At 36.2% G+C, this 22,634-nt stretch overlaps 1 protein-coding gene across 1 annotated transcript; it reads left to right on the top strand.

Moving 5' to 3' along the window:
• The first annotated feature begins 1,776 nt into the window (after positions 1-1,776).
• Positions 1,777-21,097, top strand: LOC144970543 (glyoxylate reductase/hydroxypyruvate reductase-like). The gene is made up of 6 exons (XM_078910289.1): positions 1,777-2,141; positions 3,480-3,562; positions 4,897-4,984; positions 5,865-6,040; positions 6,952-7,050; positions 16,790-21,097. Exons 1-6 carry the CDS (start codon positions 1,937-1,939, stop codon positions 17,120-17,122), a joined length of 984 nt encoding a protein of 327 aa, XP_078766415.1. The 5' UTR covers positions 1,777-1,936; the 3' UTR covers positions 17,123-21,097.
• The last annotated feature ends 1,537 nt before the right edge of the window (positions 21,098-22,634 follow it).

Genomic DNA, 22,634 nt, shown 5'->3' on the forward strand with positions numbered 1-22,634 from the left:
GTTTACACATACAGACACATCCTTACACGAACATACACGCTTGCACATTGTTTCTTCACATGTATACAAAAGAAATGAGCGTACATACATACACACACATACATACATACATACATACATACATACATACATACATACATACATACATACATACATACATACATAGATACATCGTACATACATACATACATACATACATACATACATACATACATACATACATACATACATACATACATACATACATACATACATACATACATACATACATACATACATACATACATACATACATACATACATACATTCATACATAATACATACATAATACATGCAGACATACATGCAGACATACATACAAACCAATATACCATCGGACATGCATACCTACATACATACATACAATAACGATTGATATGGGAAACATGTTATGTGTCTATTTACTTATCAACAAATGAATGTATACTACAAATCATAAAAATCCAGGATTACCTACGTGAAAATAAAAGATGATGTTTGGATTCAATAAACTTGGTTGGACTTTGTTTCATTTATCGATATTGTTGTTATTGTTGTTTTATTGTACTGTAAAAAAAAAAAAGGGATTAAAATCTACAACTATTTTTTAGATTCTGCGGCGCATTAGATACATTGTATCAAGGACTAAAACAGTCCCATAAAATCAAATTAGCAATAACATTTTTTGGGAGCTTTTTTATATAGAGCAATATCCACGTAAGATACTCAAAGCTCAAAGCGCTTTACACGGGGTCCCTTGCCAACAGCAACACTTAACAAGTAGGACTGGACATGACGCCTGTTACTGTTAGGCGATATTACAACATTTTTCGGACAGAGACAACGCTGTTAACGGCCATGTACTCTAGTTTACACCTGTGTACGATGAGAGAATGTGAGTAAAGAGCCTTTTCCAAGGACTCAACTATGGGCCTTCCAATCCAAAAAGCGAGTGTCATACCACAAGACCACATAGCCTGAAGGACTACTAATGGCTCTAAAAAACTGTTATGTACAAAACTGATTTTCTTAATAATATCTATATAGTTGGCGTTGGTTTTAGCTGTTCTTTTTATTTATAAGTAAAAGTAAAACAAAACTAAACAAACGAAACCATCCAGTCCCCAAAAAAACAAACAAAAACAAAACAAAACAAAACAAAGCAAAAAACATAACATACAAAACCAAACCAAAAACAACAAGCCCCCCCCCCCAAAAAAAAAACAAAACAAAACAAACAAAAAAAAAAACAAAACAAAAAAAACTAACAAATAACGAAAAGACAAATACCCCCCCCCCTTCCCAAAAACACCCAGTAAAAAAAAAAAAAAAAAAAAAAAAAAAAAAAAAAAAAAAAAAAACAACAACAAAAAACAAAACAAAAAAACAAACAAACAAAAAAAACAAACAAACAAAAAAACCCAAAACCAAACAAAAACAAACAAACAAAACAACAAACAAAACAGCAAACTAAAGAAAAACCAAAAAAATTCCAAAATCAAAATAAAACAAAACAAATTCAAACAAACAAAAACAAACAAACAAGCAATATTCAAGCTCTTAATGTCACTAACTATTCGCTTTCTTCTTTCTTTCGATGGTCGCCGCCCTGTATTGTGGTGTGATATTTTGACCAGCAATAGGCTATGAGCCTATGAAGGCTACATAATGATAAAAGAAATTAAATGTCATATCTGAATGTTTTGGTGCTACGTGACGAAAATATTATTTTCGAGAGAGTTACTCGCCCTTCACTTTACAACTCTCTCACACTCGCTCACCTTTCATTTGTAAAGTGTAAAGTTTGTACACAGTCCTACAAGTCCTAACGCTAACACTAACAGTTTGGATTGAACTCAGCAAATTCACATAAGTGCAGTGCTTTCTTTCCGGATACGTTTTTTCTTTAAAACTTATAATGCCTTCAAGAAAAGTTTACGTAACTAGAAGGATTCCTCAGCCAGGTTTGGATGTTTTGGCAAAAGAATTCCAAATTGATGTATATGACAGCGATGAGGCCATTCCACACGACGTTCTTGTTGAGAATGTGAAAGGGAAGGGTTACGATGCTCTTCTTTGTATGCTAACGGATCAAGTGGATGTGGCAGTTTTAGATGCAGCAGGTAAATAAACTAAGGAATGCGATAAACAATGAACTTTTTATTCAACGAAATTTCATTTTCCTATACATTTACAGCTCAAGGGGAAACCGTTTTTCTTCTCAGCTGTTGTCATTCAAGCTGCCAGTCGCCGGTATGCGACCTTGACCCTGCCGAGTCTAGAGCCTTTGCTTTGCTCTTTCGATCTGTGTCTTTGACTACATAAATTGAGTCGTAATTTTATTGTACCTTTTAACTTTATCGTTCTTGATGACAGGACCTTAACAAAATTATTTTCATCAGCCGTGCCCGAATTGCCTTTCTCCTACGTGATCGCCCCTTGTTTTGATTCACCTTGCTTGCCTGTGCAAGGCTGTTCATGAAGGTCAAGGTTAATCCCCTCACCTCTGCTTCCTTGTTGATTGCTACAGAGTATAATATTGTGTATTCCATAATATTATTGTTACTATTACAGTACAGAGTAGTCTAGAGGCAAATAAGAATAAAAAGCATTGGTCTCTTCTATATTTCTCCTACTGAAACCCAACTTCTGCCTCACCAAGAACCTCTATCCCATTATCCATTTATTCCAACACTCCACCACTTCATTTCGATTTTTATGATCTTATTAATTAATCCAATCTGACGTACTAACACAATTTAATGGTTTGTCAAATCTGACAAACTTTTGATTTTTATAATAATAATGATAATAATGATAATAATAATAATAATGATAATAATAATAATAATAATAATAATAATAATAATATAATAATAAATAATAATAATAATAATAATAATTAATAATATAATAATAATAATAATAGTAATAATAATAAATAATAATAGTATTGATGATGATGATGATGATAATAAATAATAATAACATTTTCTATTATTTTCTACTTTTTGAATTTAAAATTTTGACAAAATAATGGATAGGAAGTAGTAAAAAAAGAATGAATATTTAAAATAATAAATGAAATGAATTATCTACTACTACTACTACTACTACTACTACTATTACTACTACTACTACTACTACTACTACTACTACTACTACTACTAGGCTACTACTACTATTATTACTAAATACTACTACTACTATTATTATTACGACAATAACAACTGTAATAATAAGAACAATAATAATAACAATGATGATGATAATAATAATAATAATAATAATAATAATAATAATAATAATAATAATAATAATAATAATAAATAATAATAATGATAATAATAATAATAATAATAATAATAATAATAATAATAATAATAATAATAATAATAATAATAATAATAATAATAATAATAATACCAAAATGATTTTACCATCCCTGGCATCCTTTGCAGGCCCACAGTTGAAGATTGTTGCAACGATGTCTGTAGGCTATGAGCATATTGACTTGGAGGCATGCAATCAAAGGAAGATCCAGGTGAGTTATTTTTTACTGGTGGTATTATATTGTTGATGTCCAGCTCTAGCCAATGTGTGCAGTTACATCGCTTTCAGAAAAACAAATCGAAACCCGCCCCCCCCCCCAAAAAAAAAAAAAAAACCCAAAAAACAAAACAAAAACAAACAAACTTAGTAACTTTTGTTTACTCTGCTGGTGATTGAAAAAATCACAAATATTATATATACAAAAATTAATTTAACAGTTTAAAAAAAGAACAAAATATCCAGCTAACAACCCTTCTTCAGCCACCTATTAAACACATTGAAAACATTACTAAAAGACTAGATCTACAGCAGAGAAATAGTCAGCACATCCAGCACTTGGAGTGGCCTTGGTGCTGGGATGGCTAGTTGGGTTAAAATCTCGGGCCACAAATGTATTTTATTTGTTGGCAATGTCCCGTAGATGCTGTGCAAAGCGTTCTCCCAGTCTTTCTCTCGTCTCATAAACGTAACATGTTACAATTTAATTGCAATACACAAGGTTGAGGTCTTTCCAAGTAATTATATCATAATAAAGTCTTATATCATAGTATTGTTTGGCCATCCTCAATACGATGGAATCCTTTTTAGGTCAACACCACCAGAGCAGAAAAATTGGTTCACTTTTTTCAATATCAATGGAATACAGTTAGATAATGAACAGAAAATTTGGGACCAATAAGAGGTGTTTACTTTAAGCAGAAGTTGACTTTAAGAGTGTTGATCTCATTGTATTTGGATAGCTCGGGGAGGGATTGTACTTGGGTTTTAGCTAAAAAAGCCCCAGAAAAATGCTCCATCTGGCGCTTTCATGGTTAGTGAGAAACTTTGACAATATAACATTTATACTTTATGATAAGTTTAGATTTAAATCATCATTTCAAATCATATGATATGTAATAGGGCTTTGAAAAGGACCATGTGAACTTAAATCATAAGTAACACTATATTGTACATTACACATTGCCTATTCTTTAAGATAGAAATATTAAAAAGGGAGAAACAGATGAAAACATTGAAGAAAAAAATCAAATAAAAAAGAAATAAATCCATTCTTATTATTGACATATTATGAACGTTCAGTCCTTTATGGATTTTAAAATGTAAAGATTCCTATAATCAGTATTTTTAAACTCATTAATATTTAATATGAACAAATTGCATGTCATTTAAAAAATCTTTCTATCCTATATTTTTCACTTTTGTTAGGTGCAGTTTTTTTTTGTTTTTGGGAACATCATCATAATCTATATTTTTTGTTTTGGTTTGATTCTCAAACACATTGTTCACCAATTTTGGATCTCTAACACACCACCTTCACTATTTTAGGTAGCCAACACACCAGGCGTGTCAACAGACAGTGTTGCAGAGTTAACCTGTTCCTTATTGTTAATGACAGCGAGGCGCACAGTTGAAGGTAGGAAATAATGCTTTATATCTCTTAGTGAATTTTCCTTAGAACAAGCCATTGGTTCGGTTCCTTGTGGGGGTGGGGATGTATACTCCTTGAAACTGGGAGAGAAGTTGCTAGGCTTCTGAACCAGCAAGAGGTGGTACTGGTTAGTGGCAAATTGACTCCTATCAAGAACCTGCCTAACGGCAGTGACGCTTCATCAGAGGAGACTTTCCACCTGTCCCACATGTATGCATTGTGTACAAGAACCCGAAACCTGAGAGCATCTAGACAAGCGTTTTGTTGTAACACGTCTACAGGGTGGATTCACGACTATACACAAGAGCAGAATGATTTCACTGCTGGATAATTCATAACTTAATAGTGTGAGAAGACCATTAGAAGCTGCTGCTTTAGGGTGGTCTCTTGAAAACAAAGGTGGTAGGATATTGACATGTTTGATAAATACTTTTATGTAGTATTTTTGAATTAAAAAATAAAAAAAAAATAAATCTTGAAACAAGTTGAAGTTGCACTTCCTTTACAATAATATTTTAGGAGCTTAAGACATTTCAGCTGATAGATCCTTGACTTTAGAATTTAATTATTTTCATATATTTTTGGATTTGATTATTTATTTATTCTAATGTTTGATAACACAGGAAACAACTAATGCCCATTTTATTAAGAAAGTTGATTGTTTTTGGGTTTTGGGGCAAATGATGAAAGGAGCTAACTTGATTGTCTAAAGCTGTTTTATTCTTTAAAATTCAAGTCGTTCTTATTCTTGTTCTAACGGTATTGATCAAAAGGTTGCTTCAGATGCTTGAAATTAGTAAATTAAAATTAATATTGGTTAGTGTACTATACTAAATTGACTTTTTCCCTCTTTTATCTGTTTAAGGTGTGGAGGCAGTGAAAAATGGGGAATGGGGTCCCTGGAAACCCAACTGGATTTGTGGTACAGAGCTCAATGGGACCACTCTTGGAATTTACGGCCTTGGAAGGATTGGCTTTAACGTTGGTAGACGTCTAAAGCCCTTTGGATTCAAGAAAATCTATTATTGTGATGTTGTAGAGGTGCGTATATTTGACAATACATTATTACTAGTTTATTCTCATGGAAATCCAATGCCCATTCAGGTTGCCTATAATGGGTTGTCGTCTTTCTTAAATTAAAGGTTAAGTAATACAAATTAAATGCTACCCGAAGTTGGCTATAAAGTTGTTGTTGAAGAATCGATATAACAACTTTAGAAAAGAACAAAATTGTCAACATAGGATATCTCTGGATCAAACCCTTTTTAAGTCAGTAACCAAAAAAAAATATAAAAGAATTATCAAGCAATTTTTACGGATTTTAATAAATATTTGTGTATTGGAACCGATTGATGTGAGAGATGTAATGAATGCAAAAAAATGTCTGGCTGGGGTCTTTTGATCTCCCACGCTTGTTGGAGAGGTCATTATGACTATCTTCTATTCCCCTGTATTTGTTTTCCTTTTCCGGGTTGCCTTTTGTCCTTGCTTTGAATTGAAATGTCTTGGTTTTGTTCTGGCCTTGGCAGTCAAATTTATATTATTACTTTTAAATTATGATAATTTTTTCCATATAAATGATCTCTCTCTTGTTTTCTGTTATAACTTTTATTTTGAGTATATTTTATAACACATTTTGAGTGTATTCCTCTAAGTTCCTCCTGTGCCTGGCTCTAGAGGAGACTTAGGTGATCTCAATTATGTTTATGCTCTTATAATCTACTTTTTTTTCCTATTTGAACCATCCCCCTTTTGTCTTTCTTTCTTTTTTTTTTTTCCCCAGGTGCTTTTAATTGTAAGTCAAGAATGTTTTGAATTATCCCACATTCTCCCTTTTTACTGGCGCTGAAATGACCTAAATGTGTCACAAGTGTCTTAAGACCCTTAAAAATAAAACAGACCTGTGACTGTACTAAATTTTTATTTTAAAAATTGTTGTGTTCTATCGGCAGGTCTCGTACGCAAAGGACATCGAGGCTGAATATGTAGATTTTGAGACCCTGGTAGCCAAGTGTGACTTCATTTGTATCTGCTGTAATCTCACACCAAAGGTCAGTAAAAATAATCAAAGCTGCAAGTATCTGGAGGAAAAAAAAACCCAACAAAAAACGAATTGGGAAAAGAAAAAATTAATAATAATAATAATAATAATAATAATAATAATAATAATAATAATAATAATAATAATGAACATGATGATGATGATAATAATAAGATGCAAAGGATTTTTAAGGTAAATACAGTTTCAATTGTAATGTAGAATTTTTTTTAGAAGTGTTTGGCTTCAGCCAGAATGAGCCGGTGGAAGATTACCTCTTGATCCCCCTCGTGGATTTTTACCTTGCAGTTGGTGAGGGGGCTTGAGGCACACGGGAGGGCAAAGGTGTAAATCCCGGTCGACCGTCACGAGACCATCCCGGGTATCGAGCCAACGAGCCACATGAGCTGCTCGCCCCGGTGTGTGACTAAATTTGATCCAAACCCGGTGCCCGAATAGCAGCCCTATCCCGGGCGCCACACTATTGTCCTTATGTCGAGTCCCAATCAGTCCCGTCAATGGCGAAGCGGTCTGCCGCCTAGCCAAATAATACCGCGTTCGTGTCGCCAGGGTCGTCGGCACGTCCGAGAAAAAAGCAAACGTCCCATGCATCAATCGATTCGCGGCCTGCCGATCGGAAAATGCGACGGCGGGGATGGCAAGCTGACGCGTATATTGTCCCTGAACGTCGAGAGCCAGAGTATGGCAAAAAATGAGCTTTTATCAAAGCTATTGGCCGTTCATTGCGTAGATATCCTCCTTTTACAGGAGACCCACCTTTATTCAGGCGCGCAATCTTCCCGATTCCAGATCCCAGGCTATACGGTGGTCCAACGCGAGGACACTTCGAGGCTCAAAGGAGGGGTTAGCGTTTACGCTAAAGAGCCATCGAAGGTAAGGGTCATTGAGAGCGTAACGGACAGCAATGGGGTGAACCGAATTTCCGTGGAAGTAGGTGGACTGTGTTTGCATAATATTTACAAACCACCTAGAGCGACTTGGACTACACCACCGGTACCGGTGGTCAGCCATCCTTCCATCTGTCTGGGAGACTTTAATAGCCACCATCATGAATGGGGCTACCGAGACTGCAACGAGGCAGGAAGACAACTCCGCTCATGGATGGACTGTAATGATCTACACCCAGTGTACGATCCTACAGCCAAGGGTACCTTCCGGGGTACCCGCCATAAGAAGGAGTACACTCCAGACCTCACCCTCGTAACGAAAAGCGCGAACGGTGAACCGCTGCAGGTGAAGCGGACAGTCCTCGGGGACTTTCCGCATAGCCAGCACAGGCCGGTTCTTGTCACAGCTGGGGTGACAATACCGAGGGTGCAGTCTCTCCCACTTTGCAGATGGAATTTCAGGAAGGCTGACTGGGAGGAATTCAGTTCCTATATCGAGCAGGTCTGCCCTGCCATTCCTCCCAAGTCCAAGAATATAACCAGATTTAGTAGGCTACTGGTTAAGAGCGCTCAACGCTCTATTCCACGGGGCAAGCGGAAATTCTGCACCCCTTGCTGGACAGCAGAGTCGGAAGAGCTGTACCGAGAGTACCAGCAGACCCAGTCCCAGGACACAGCCGATAGACTACTTCAGTCTCTGGCAGAGGGAAGGAAGCAACGGTGGCAGGAGACCGTGGAAAGTCTCGACTTTACACACTCCAGCCGCCACGCTTGGCGTTTGATAAAGAAATTGGACCCAGATCGGAATTTCGCGAAGGCTGCACCGGAATGCGAGGCAGACACAATTGCCAAGAATATTAAGAACCGTAGTAAGCAGGTCCCTAATCAGGCTTTTGAGCGCGGTGTCCGCAAGGCGTACCGTACGATTTTGGACTCGCTACCTGCGGAGGAGTCGGACTGGACGGCCCCGTTCAGTCCCCGAGAAGTGGGTGCAGCCATTAGCGAAGTAAAGAACGGCAAAGCAGCAGGGATAGATGGTGTATATCCCGATATGGTGACGCATCTGGGCCCCAGGGCACGGGCCTGGCTAGCAGAGGCAATGTCTGACGTCCTTGCAAAAGGAAAGCTTCCACAAGTGTGGAAACACGCGAAGATAGTTGCCATCCTGAAGCCAGGGAAGCCGGCGAAGGAGGCAGACAGTTACAGACCCATATCGCTGCTGAGCTGTCTTTACAAATTGTTGGAGCGTGTTCTATTAAACCGATGGGGACCGGTCCTAGACGCTGCCCTGCCACCAGAGCAGGCAGGCTTCAGGGAAGGGAGGTGCACCACGGAGCAGGTCATTGCCCTTACAGAGCATATTGAGCACGGGTTCGAGAGAAAACAGCAAACAGGTGCTGTGTTTATAGACCTATCAGCGGCGTACGATACGGTCTGGTGCGATGGGTTAATGCTCAAACTTGCAAAAATCATAAGGTGCAAAAAGACCTTGAAGTTGTTCTCTTCGATCTTAGGGGAAAGGCAATTCCACGTCGCGCTGGGAGACGTCACGAGCAAAGTTAGGAAATTGAAGAATGGGGTCCCTCAGGGGTCGGTACTTGCGCCAATGTTGTTTACCGTTTACATTAGCGATATGCCGAACACTTCCTCCCTGAGGCTGGGATACGCAGACGACTGGGCACTCGTTACTCAGAGTAAAGTGTGGACCCGTCTCGAGAGCGTACTCAGCGAGGACGTCACCAGACTCAAATCCTACTTTGACAAGTGGTACCTGAAGATGAACACTTCAAAAACCGTGGCCACTGCATTTCACTTATGCAGTGGTTGGCACACCCGTAAACTGAATGTCCTAGTCGGGGACCAGCCACTCCCATATGAGCAGCGTCCAAAATATTTAGGGGTGACGTTGGATCGCAGCCTTACCTATCGGGTTCATCTCGAAGGGGTTGCCCGGAAGATAGAGAAGCGGAATAGTCTTCTGAGGAAGCTGGCGGGATCGACTTGGGGCGCTAGCCAAGCGCTCCTGAGAACATCCGCCCTGGCACTATGCTATTCCACCGCGGAGTATTGCGCTCCAGTGTGGGGTAGAAGCAGAAACGTTGAGAAGGTGGATGTAAAACTTCGCAAGTCGATGCACATAGTGTCGGGAACGCTAGCAACAACCCCTAGAGAATGGGGCCCGATAATGGCAGCGATCCAGCCCCCCGATGTCCGGAGGGAGACCATTACGGGAAACTGGCTGAGTAAGATCAAAGAGAGAGGGAATGGGGATACCCCTCTCATGCGCATAATGAACGGTGCCCCCGTTTCGAGCCGAAATAAGTCCCGGCAACCCTTGTACGCAGAATCCCTGACTACGGACAGAGCTGCACATACGAGATGGAAGTCGGTTTGGACGAATTCAATCCCTCGTGGGGGCGGGGACCTACACTCCTCTAAGCTTGGTGAGAAGTTGCCAGGCTTTGATACCAGTAAGAGGAGACACTGGGTAGCTGCGAATCGGCTTCGGTCGAGGAGCTGCCTAACGGCCGGTGCGTTACATCAGTGGGGTCTAACTTCCTGTCCTTTATGTCCACGCTGTGGACAAGAACCCGAAACGGCAGAGCATCTAGTCGAAAGGTGTGTTGTGACGATGCTACTAGGCGGGTTCGCGACGGTGCACGAATGCGGACCGGACTTTGCTGATTGGGTCGATCGTCATAACATAATAGTGTGAACCATAAGAAGCTGCTACCTCTTGATCAAAACAAACTAGTCTGGTCCCATTTTTTCTGTATAAAGGTTTGGCTAATCAAAGTCTGGTTTAAATAAGCACGAATTGGAATTGGTCCTGTTAAAAAAATAATCTGTTCTCTGCTGTCTGCCATAGTCACCTTCATTTCCAACCTGTCTTCTCCCCCTGAAATCTAAAGCAAAAAGAAAAGAAACATGTTGGCTACCAAATGACAAGACTATGCATATATCATTGATAAAGAGTCACGCACTCAATTTTTCATGACCAGGGGAGGCTACTTGACTTTTACCCAATCGCTCATTTTAAATGGAAAGGTTGTTTCCCTTGAAAATGGGTAAGATAAAGTTCTTTTCCGGTCCCAAGAAGTTTATCTTAAACAGACTCCACTGTGCCATGTCTCATTCTCTATGATAAGTGTTGCTCTTATGTTGGGACCCATTGTAAAGTAATTTTAGCACATTTAATCAATATTGCCTTGTATAAAAGCTAACCTATTTTTTTTTTTATTAACATATTCAGATAGAAAGTGTTGAACTAAAATTATTATAGTCTTCAAAATATGACAAAATACTTGGTTGGTTTCTTGATCATAGCTTTCTACAGCGAACAATAAAAACAGTGAATGCAGTCAATTCTAAATGTGTCAGTGCATGACATAATCAGTCGGAGGGTGAAAATTTGCATTTGCATTTTTTTCTCTCATTATTTGGAAGAATATGCTCCCCAGAGCATTTTAATCTTTAATTGAAGTAAATCGGGTGATTTTTCATGAAGTTATGGTCAGATGTATGGGAAAGGTATCCAGCAACTTTTCTCAAATTTCATACTTTTTCAACTTGGCTAGCTCTAAAAAATATTTAGAAAAATTAAGCTTTGATATTTCCCAAAGATGTACAAAACGGGTTGATTTAATAATTTATGACAAGAACTTATTTTTGATAGAAATGACCTAACTAAAACTTGGCAATATTTCAGTTCAAACCTTTTCACCTTCCGACTGAGAATATGTCATTCACTGTTACATTTATATAGAATCCGCACAGGAAGAAAATTCTTATCATGAGCTTGTCTGGATAAATGGTGGAGAAAAGTGAAACAATAATATTGTGGTTTGTAGAAAGGCAGAGCTGCCAACTAAACACCAAAAAGGCGTATAATTACGTGTTTTTTTCCCCTATAAAATCATGCACACAGCCGTTTACTGCTTTCACTTTAGTTCGACAGGTAAATTTTGCCGGACGCTAGTTCATAACAGATGACGAGTCACGGCCTGTGCCGAAAGGGAGACTGAGCAATTTTTCCTATTTTGACGATTTTTTTCTCAAGTTCAAAGTGGCGTAGTAAAGATGCTATTAGATGTTGCATTAAGATATTTTAGAGTCATAACTAGTGATTTACATACTTTTATTTGATATAATTTTAGTAGATCATTTGGGATTAGATTTTATAGGAAATAACCATAAAAATGGGTCCGAAATTTTAATTACTTCAAACGATATAATCAAACATTACATAGTTATCTGAGTTTATACAAATAAATGAGAAATACTGCAATAATCATCAATATTCACAGAGTAGAAATATATAATCAAAGTCGTTTTGTAATGAAGCATTGTTGAGATATCGGCTCACCTGTACAGCCATATCCTTTTTTGACAGCAATTTAAAAAATGCGTGATCACCGAATTGTAGGGTTTCTTGATCAAATGATCAAAACGAACTGGTTTTAGTAATGGCAATTGACAAGTCTTAGGAAAAGATATGTAATATGCATTCCTTTGACGTTTGTATAGATCTAAACTATAATAATAATAATAATAAAATAATAATAATAATAATAATAATAATATAATAATAATAATAATAATAATAATAATAAAATGATGACGATAATAATAATAATAATAATGATAATAATAATAATAATAATAATAATAATAATAATAATAATAATAATAATGATGATGATGATGATGATGATGATGATGATGATGATGATGATGATGATGATGATGATGATGATGATGATGATGATAATAATAATAATAATAATAACAATAATAATAATAATGATGATGATGATGATGATGATGATAATAATCATTTTCATGAAAATAATATAGTGGCTATCACCTAAACGCCTGCTAATTTTGGTAAACGCAATAATTTCTCTTTTAAATATCGTTCTAAATGCCCGTTTAAAAAAAAATGGAATTCGCCTTTATATGTCCACTCTGACAGAAAGGAAATTAAAAAAAAAAAGAAAGAAAGAAAGAAAGAATAAAGAATTTTACTGAATCATTTGCGACCGAAGAATTGACTCATCACCTGTTTCCGAGAGTTTTATTTAACTTCCCAACGCCCCAAATTACTATCAACTCATTCAATATAATTTACTCCTCCCCACTCCACGCTCTCCGGCAATTTCCTTCCATGTCCCTCAAACTGCTTTCTTTCCATGAGCGTCCAATCAGCTTTTTACAATTGCCCATTTCCAATTGGCTGCTGATAAAGGACAATTCTAATTTCAATTATCCACCAGTCGGTCATCAGCAAAGTCAAGAAAGCTCCTCCTACTCAAATCACACATACCCACGAATATGACAGGCCTTGTAGACCAGTCACTGGTCTTTGATGTTACACAACCATCCGCCAGCTTTGATCACATCGCTTTTGATGATGTCACTCAATATCTATCTTCTCTCAACCCCGTTGACTGTACCACGAGTCAACATAAAAGAATATCGCGATGAGGTGCGAATCGTGATGGTGGAATGACGTAGCTGTGTTAAAGTTATAGGTTCAAAGTTCAATTGTCAGATAGAACTGATGAGAGATTAAACTGAGGTGGTAAAATGAAAATTGTTTCGTGGTAAAACGTTGCATAAATTAGTTTTATGTACACCAACACACACACACACACACACACACACACACTCTCTCTCTCTCTCTCTCTCTCTCTCTCTCTCTCTCTCTCTCTCTCTCTCTCTCTCTCTCTCTCTCTCTCTCTCTCTCCAGTGCTGCAACAAAAAAAAAGGACGCCTACCAGATAGCTAATACTATTTAAAATGGAAATTTGTTGAAAATGGTCTGCTTATTGAACAACCGAAGCATCGTGGATAACAGAAATGATCATTGTGAATCAGTTGAAACACGTGATATCGATGTAATACTAATACTAGTAATAATCATATAATATCAGTGTATTTATCTTACTTTTGATCACCACTGTAATAATAATAATAGTAAAAAATAAATAATATCCATTTTTTGACAATAAAAAATCGTGATAAATGCATTGAAAAAGATGGGAGGGGGGGGGGGGGGGGAGGATTAATGATCAGATAATCAAAGTGAACTGTTATTTTAAAATAAATTGACAATCATAGGTAAAGGTAAGTTATAAATTCCTTTGAACTTTGTATAGACGTCTAGATCGTAACACATTTTATATATTAATACTTTTTATTAACATACGTAAAATCTCACGATTATTGTAAGGAACAGCTGATTGTTATTGTTACATTTCACTGAAACAGCTTCTAATTAACCAACGTTCTGTTTTCTTTTTTTCACTGGTGGAACTTCACTTGCTAATTCTGGAGCAGTTTGCATGAAATGTTTTTTGACTACATATCTCATTTGAGCCCTTTCACAGCTTATTCGGCAGAGTCCATTTGCATTGAGACAATGCTTGTTTTCAGTATGACCATTCATCTGAGTAAAGAAAAAAAATCATTAGTTATTATTGATATTGATGATGATGATGATGATGATGATGATGATGATGATGATGATGATGATGATGATGATGATAATAATAATAATAATAATAATTGTAATTATAATAGTTATAATAATATTATTGATTGTTAGTAATAATACGATAGTGATCGCCTAGATGCCTGCTAATACTAATAATAATAACGTAATAATTTTCCTTTAAAATATAGTTCTAAATGCCCGTTATTCAAAATGGAATCCACCTATATACCCACTCTGAAATATTTTTAGCAAAAATAAGATAGAGAAAGAAGTTTACTGTATCATTTGCGGCCAAAAAAGGGATTTATCACCGGTCTGCGAGAGTCTTGACACCTAGACAACGCCCCAAATTACTTTCAATTCATTTCAAATTTACTCCACCTCTCCAGCAATTTCATCCCATGACCTCCAAACTGCTTTCTATCCATGGAGCGCCAATCAGATGTTTACAATTACCCATTTCCAATTGGCTGCTGAAAAAGGACAATTATAATTTCAATCGTCCACCAGTCGGTCATCGGCAAAGTCAAATAAGCCCCTCCCACTCAAATCACATATCCCCTCGAATGTTCGGCCTTGTAGCGCAGTCCACCGGGCTTTTGATGTTACACAATGATCCGCCACCTTTGATTACATCGCTTTTTGATGTTATGATATATCTACCCTCTTTTCTCACGCCGGTTGACTGTACCAACGGGCGATGTAGAAGAATATCGAGGGAAGGTGCGAATCGTGAAGACGGAATGGCAGATCGGTGTGAAAGTTATAGGTTTAAAGTTCAATTTTCACAGAGAAATCATGAGAACTTGACTGAACAAGCAATAAAAATCGTTCCATGCTAAAAATGTGCGTACACGAGTTTTACACACACACACACACCCACGCTCCCCCCCCTCTCTCTCTCTCTCTCTCTCTCTCTCTCTCTCTCTGTGTGAGTGTGTGTGTACTACTACTACTACTACTACTACTACTACTACTACTACTACTACTACTACTACTACTACTACTACTACTACTGCGCTATCATCATCATCATCATCATCATCATCATCATCATCATCACCACCAGAAAACAACAACAACAATAACGTTATCATCACAATTGGACTCGTGTTCTTATGTCTCTGGAGTTTGCCTGAATACGGGACTATTTTGTTAGCCAACAAAGAATCAGACAAGATGTGTTTACACATTCATTGTGCAGAAACCGGTCATTACAAATCATTGAAATAAATGCTATATTAAAAGTAGATTATTACTCTTATATTTACTACCATGTGTTAGGGTACCAAAACTCAGATAACATCAATTTGAATTTTTTAAACAATTACAAATATTTTTTAGGTTAATTTTAAATAGAAAAATATACATTTTTCAAGAGAGAATAAAGTATACTCACCATTTCTTGATATCAATGAAAATAATTGCGTCTTAAAGATGAAAATGTGGCCGTTATATCCATATAAATAGAAAAAATAGAAGTGTATGGTCAGCAATTGCAGTGTAAAAATGTCGATTTTACGAAATCTGTCGTATAGCCTGACTGACAATGAAATCCAAGCGGTGCATTCTACCCGCAGGGATAAACATAGGCCAGTTTTACGTTCTGGACATCTGTTATGACGTAACCACACGGTGGTCTCCCCGTCATCGACGGTGGGTCGTTCCCATTGGGGGTGAGGCGGTAGTAAACTAAAGTGAAAGATTTCTAGTGTAATAAACGGCTGTGTGCATTTATGCTCTTTTGTCCCACATTACGCCTTTTTGTCTTCATCAAGGTCTATACTGCAAAGCCAGACTTAATTACCAGTACAAAGGAGCTGACTTTTTAAAAGCATATTAGATTGATACATCGGACAGGAAGTTTGACATGTAATACTATTATCAATGAGGTAACCAATTGTTAAAAGAAGATTTCAGACAATTTTGGGAGAGAAGATTTACAGCCCTGAGTGATATATGTTTAAGAATAATGCCTTTGTTTTGCGCAATTACAGCTTTTCCTTCAAAATTACACTTTTTTTTTCAGGTCAAAATTACTCCTTTTCTTCATTTGGGGTTGGCAGCTCTGGAAAATAGAGCTGAGGCTTTTTGCAGGAGGGGAATCAGACATGTGTGTGATTTATTTTCATATGAATAATCTTGCCCAAGAAAAAAAATGAAAATGCCTGGAGCAGGGCTTGAACCCGGTACTCCTGGATCACAGTACAGTGCCTAAGCACTCATTCACCTCACCTCCCTTTTCCTCTAAAAACAATTTTGTGTAATCCAAATTTTTCTGAGTTCTCTCACTCTAAAGACTTATATTTTGTCGAATTTTAAATTTTTTCTCTCGCTTATTTCAGACAAAGCATATGTTCAACAGGGAAATCTTCAAAAAGATGAAAAAGAATGCCATTCTCATCAACTCTGGTCGCGGAGGCGTCATCGACCACGTGGCGCTGGAAGAGGCGTTGAGGGAAGGAGAAATCCAGGCAGCCGGTCTGGATGTCACGGAACCTGAACCCCTCCCCAAGGACCACCCGTTGGTCAAGATGAAAAATTGCGTCATCCTGCCTCATATGGGCAGCAATACTTGGGATTCCAGGAACCTCATGTCTGAAATTGCTGGCAGGAATTGTGTCGCTGCTTTGAGAGGGGACACCCCTGAAGGGAAAGTTTTAACTCAGATCTCTTAAGGTCTGAACTGTCTCTATATTTCTTTAATTAATCTGAATGTTGTCATGATTTTAAACTTAATTTTTTATCAATTTTGATTCTTTTGTGAACCAGCAAAACTGTGGTGTTGAAAATCTGAAAATCGCAAATTGCTTCTCTATTTATTATCTACAACACAGCTGCTATTTATTTTTTCTTATATTTTATTCGCAATGTTCTTCATAAAATGACTAAGTACAATGCAGGGTTGCCGATTCAGGAGGAATTAATTCAAACACATCTGCCGATCCCTATCTGAACACTGGACTCCAGTGAAAAGACATTTCGTGCTTCCTTTTGCCCATTCACCAGGTGATTGGACATATACTAAGGTTTTTGACAATACTGAATTAAGTAAATTTGCTGAATATCGGCAATCTTGACAATGTTGAAATTCAGCATTGTTAATACAATTATGAGTTTTTAAAAAAAAAACCCCAAAAAACAAGGTGGTTGCCTTGTAATTTTTAATTTGGGAAATTCATTGGTGATAAAAAAAATATAGTGCAAAGCTTTAAATCATTGATCACGCTGTAAAAATGGACAATTTCGTTGAAATTGTTATGTCTGTATTTGTACTTATCAGGGATGCGCTTTGTCTGGATAAAGGAAAACCGAAAAACTGTTTTAAAAAATAAATCTTTGGTGACTTGATTTTAGATGATTTAAAAAAAAAAAAAGATTAAAGTGTTGATTCTTAATGTAGAAGCTAGATATGTAGTCTGTATGAGAAAAAAAATTTCTGGCTTTTTATATTTTAGCAAAGGGCATCCCTGACTTATTTTCAAAGAAGGAATTGGTCACAGCAAGGATTTCAACCCTTGCAAACCTGCAAACCCTGCCCCCCCCCCCCCCCACACACACACAAACACACACACCACCCTACTTCCCACCCCACCCCAAATCTTAACAAATCTTTTCTTGTGCACTTGGTGAGAAGTTGGGCCTATCTATGCGACCATGTTGTCTCTCCCATACCTTCCCATAATTTTGTCTGCCTTGTCCCTTTGGAAAATGATTGATCGGGTATGGACGACTGGACCGCTAGAGTTTCTGTCCATTATATCTGGTTTTCTGGCTTTCTGTTTTTGTCCTGAAATGACACAGTAATGGTTATTCCCCAGGGTTTTTTGCTGGAATTAGTCGGATGTGAATGATTATGCTTTTCTTTTTTGAGATGATACTACTGCATTATAGGATTACAGGTTGAGATTAAACGGGAATAATATTGTGGACTGATTTGGCAGGAAAATTTGAGTCGTAATGAATTTTCTGGTTTGATTATTTTTCAGATATTTATTATCATATATCGAGGTCAATCGACTCTATCCGTGCAAGTGCCATGTGCAGTAATTTTTTTAAAAATATTTTTTTAAAGCTTATATTAAAGTCTAACCTCACGCCTTCCCTTTGTGACAGACTGAGACTTACCACAATCCTGATATTTGGCAGGAACAGTCATGTGATCGAATAGACACACATAACATGTGGTATTGCAGAAGCTGCACTTTTTAAAATAATTTTTTATTTTTTTGCAAGACACCCTCAATTTTTACTTTAAAATTATTTTTTTTTTAGCTTTTTAAAACTTTTATAAATCATGCATTAGTAGTAATTGTCATTTGCTTGTGCTCTTTAAACGGTATTTATTTTACATATATCGGTGCTGCTTATGCTTTGTCTATGAGATTGATTCGTTCTGCTATAGAATTACAATTTTTGTATATAGTAGTTACTTCTTCATTTCATTGAGTTATACTTTCCATTATCAATTTTGATTTTTGTTTACTAATTTGTATTTTTATTTTCTTGTAATTCAAGGTGTAGGTTGTTATGCCAACGTCTTGGAAATTATTAAGACAACTTTAATCTCTTAGACAACACATATGACCAAAAATACAGAAAAGGTGTGGAGTAGGCATTTATTATTTATATCAATAATGGTGAGAAAGAAAGGGTATGGAGAAGCACCAGATGAAAACACAGAATAAAAATATCACAGTGTCAGGGAGTCAAACTCTGGATTAATGGCTGGGTAGCTCGGTTGCTAGTGCGATTGCTCGCCAGCTTCTTTTTTTCTTTCTTTCTTTCTTTCTTTCTTTCTTTCTTTCTTTCTATCTTTCTCTCTCTCTCTCTCTCTCTCTCTCTCTCTCTCTCTCTCTCTCTCTCTCTCTCTCTCTCTCTCTCTCTCTCTCTCTCTCTCTCTCTCTCTCTCTCTCTCTCAGTCAGGCTGTGGGTATCGTATCAATTAATTGAATCCAGATTTTGGCTCTCTGACACTGATTTTTATTATTCTGTGTTATCATGTGACACTTCTATATACCCTATATTTCTTATTGGATGTGACTCATCATATCTGTTTGGTACTATTTTCAGATGAACCGCGTGAAATAGAATTGAGTTTCATAACATGTAAATATTTTTTTTTAGTCTTACAAAACTGTTCACTTTCCCCATTGACAAATATTTTAAAAAATCCGAATTCTATAATTTATTTCAATTTTGAGTGTCATTTTCGTCCCACCGTAATATTGGATTGATGCAATGAGAGTCGTATAGTCACATAACAATGAGCTGAGATTTGCTTTTTATCATTTGGCAGATACTGAAGAACTCAAAGAATTTGTCGCTTGATCAGGCAATTTTAAAATGATATAAATATAATATGAAAAGAAAAGAAAAATGTTAATTGATAAATAACACAGAATTTAATTCAATGTTTTTTTCATTGCATTTCACCCTCATTCTTATTTAGACATGTATGATTAATAATACTGAATAAATAAGTTCAAGAAATACATTTTAAAAAAATGCAGCCGGAGGTTGTTGCAAGATGTAATAGCTTTAAAGCTAGAAAATATTTTAATTGACGAAGTATACTCAAATATTTACACTTATGAATTTCATGAAATTTATAATAATAACTTTATAGGTATGAAATTATTTTAAAATCTTTTAGCAAGTACTAATTTTATTATTTTTAAAAATGTCTCATTTTCATCGCTTTATCACAATTGATATTTATCCGTGCAATTTGCAACCATTATTGGTCTGCAATTGAATATATGAATTGATTTCAGCTATCTGTACAACATTCATTAAAAACGTATCCCTTTCAGGGAAGTCATTTGCTGTGTCTTCTATCCCCCTATATCTGGTATTTCAGATTCTTTCTGTCTTTGTCTTGGAATGAGATTACTTGGTTTTTTTTTGTTTTGGTCCTAGCTAGAGTCCTTAGCTGAAAGGGAATCAATCAAATATATATATTATGTACTATTATCTAGTGGGATTTTGTGCTGTGTCTGGATGAGACTTTTAGGTCATCTCAAACTAATAATAGTGTGCTCTTGGAATCTATATCTGTTCCCAAGTTGATCCATTCCCCATTTGACATACTTTCTCTCATCTGCTTTTAATTGTAAGTCTAGAATTTTTAACACTCCGATTTTCCTCCTTTTTACTGCCCATGAAAAGGCCCTATTGCATCACAAACGCCGTAAAAACCCTTTAAAATAGAAACCAACCTTTGCGCTTGCAAGCAAAATTTCTGTAACTTGGCATCCTTTAAGATTTACAAGACGATACATTGAGAGTGAAAGCACATTGTTGTCTTATTGTCATTACCCAGGATGGCCAATGAGCTAATTAGGGATTAATATTCTTGTCCAAGGAGAGAAGATTAAAATAAGAATGGTGCCGGATCCAAGTTTGTTCATTTTTAATTCTAGTCCTTAAATTCTTAACTTATCCCCGCCCCCCTTACCCATTCCTCCTTCCTTGCTTTTCATCACACTATGTCTTTGTTGAAGATCTAAAGCCTGTCTTTTTTGTTAGGGTTGAACTAATTCCTGGATTTCTTGAACACTGATTTCTTTCAATGATTTTTTGTTTTAGTTGACAAACATTTTTAATGTGTAATGATTAGGTTTAAAATAAATAAATATAGCAACACCAAATTCAATGTGTGTGTGTGTTCTTGTGTGCTCATGTGTGTTTGCATATCTGATTTTGAGAATGGTATATATTTATGAAATATTAATTGATCTAAGAGGAGACGTTACTTCGATTGAGATGTATTCCACGTCAATATTGACTTGAACGGGATGGAATATTATGTACTTTTTAAACACCCAAGTTTACACCATTCGGTAATTTTTATTTTTAAAGGTAGATTGCTGGAGAGGATAACTTGGGTCTGCTTTATACCCGATCCACTACCTACCACACTGTGTGGCCTTGATCAAGTCACTTCGGCACAACTCACTTTGCAGCGCTGCACTGCAGCTGATGCCTTGGGTATTCCAGTCTTTTCTTGGAATAGACCCTAAAGACAAATTTCCCTTTGAGGATGAATAAAGGGAATTTTCTTTTTTAATTCAATTTTTATAATTTTATGTCCAATTTTTATATGTGAAATTGTAATGCTATGGAGAAGGTGGTGGTGGATACTGATCACCACTATTAATGCCAAAATGAGGGAAAAAATGAAATTAGATCTGATAAATAAATTAAATCCGTGTAATCAAAAGAACTACAACAATTCGTACTCTATAAATCACCACTTTTCAGATTGATACAATGGATTTTATTGTGTAGTAAACTTAAGAGTAAACAGGGTAAACCTGTTGAGTTTGTATTTTTAATGTTTATCGTTTGTTTCGGAGTACAATACTACTATATCAATCATGTGTAATTATAAATAACAAAATTAATTAATTTTTAAAATTTTATATAATTATAATAATAATATATAATTATATTAATTAATATTAATTTTTATAATTATAATATTATATAGAAATAAATGATTTATTGTACAACCGGACACTCAATTTAATGATGTAAGCTTATGGTTGATGCTTATATTATGAAGTCAGAAGATGCTTAAGGCTATCATTTATTTTATTACCTTAACATTACATTTTGTTCGCATTATGATCAGTCATTTTTATGTCTCATTTTTTGACATCATCCATTTTTAGCAATGGATTTGTTTTTTGTTTCTTTTTTTTTTAATTATTTTTTTTTTTAGCCTAATATAGCATTGCATTCATCAGAATACTCCCATTTGTCATGTCTCTTCTGATAGCAAGTGTTTGTGTTAAATACACACTTGTCTGTGTGTGTTTCCTAATACTGATACACATCTTTGTGGTGTGTTTTTAGCTGTAGTGAGTGATGTCAGTATGATAAATACTATGAATGATTGTAATGGTTATCCCCCTTTATAGATCAAATACATTATGGCAATTATCTGGACCGAGGATAGTTTCCTCAGCCCTCAGTTTCTGTTTAACTCTAGACTTTATGCCTCATAGTATCATGCTATGTTCTGCCATTTTTTTTCTTTCTTTTAATTAAAGTACAACTTTTATTTATAATGAATAAAGTCTATTGTGATAATTGTTAATTGGAATTCTGGGTTCAGGTTTTTTTTTTTACTCATAGTTTATCACTGCGAGGGATTCTGGAGAGCTGAAAATGGAAGAGCAC

The sequence above is a fragment of the Berghia stephanieae genome, chromosome 4 (genome assembly GCF_034508935.2).
Source record: "Berghia stephanieae isolate SIO BIC M18660-M18661 chromosome 4, UCSD_Bste_1.3, whole genome shotgun sequence".
Taxonomy (NCBI): domain Eukaryota; kingdom Metazoa; phylum Mollusca; class Gastropoda; order Nudibranchia; family Aeolidiidae; genus Berghia; species Berghia stephanieae.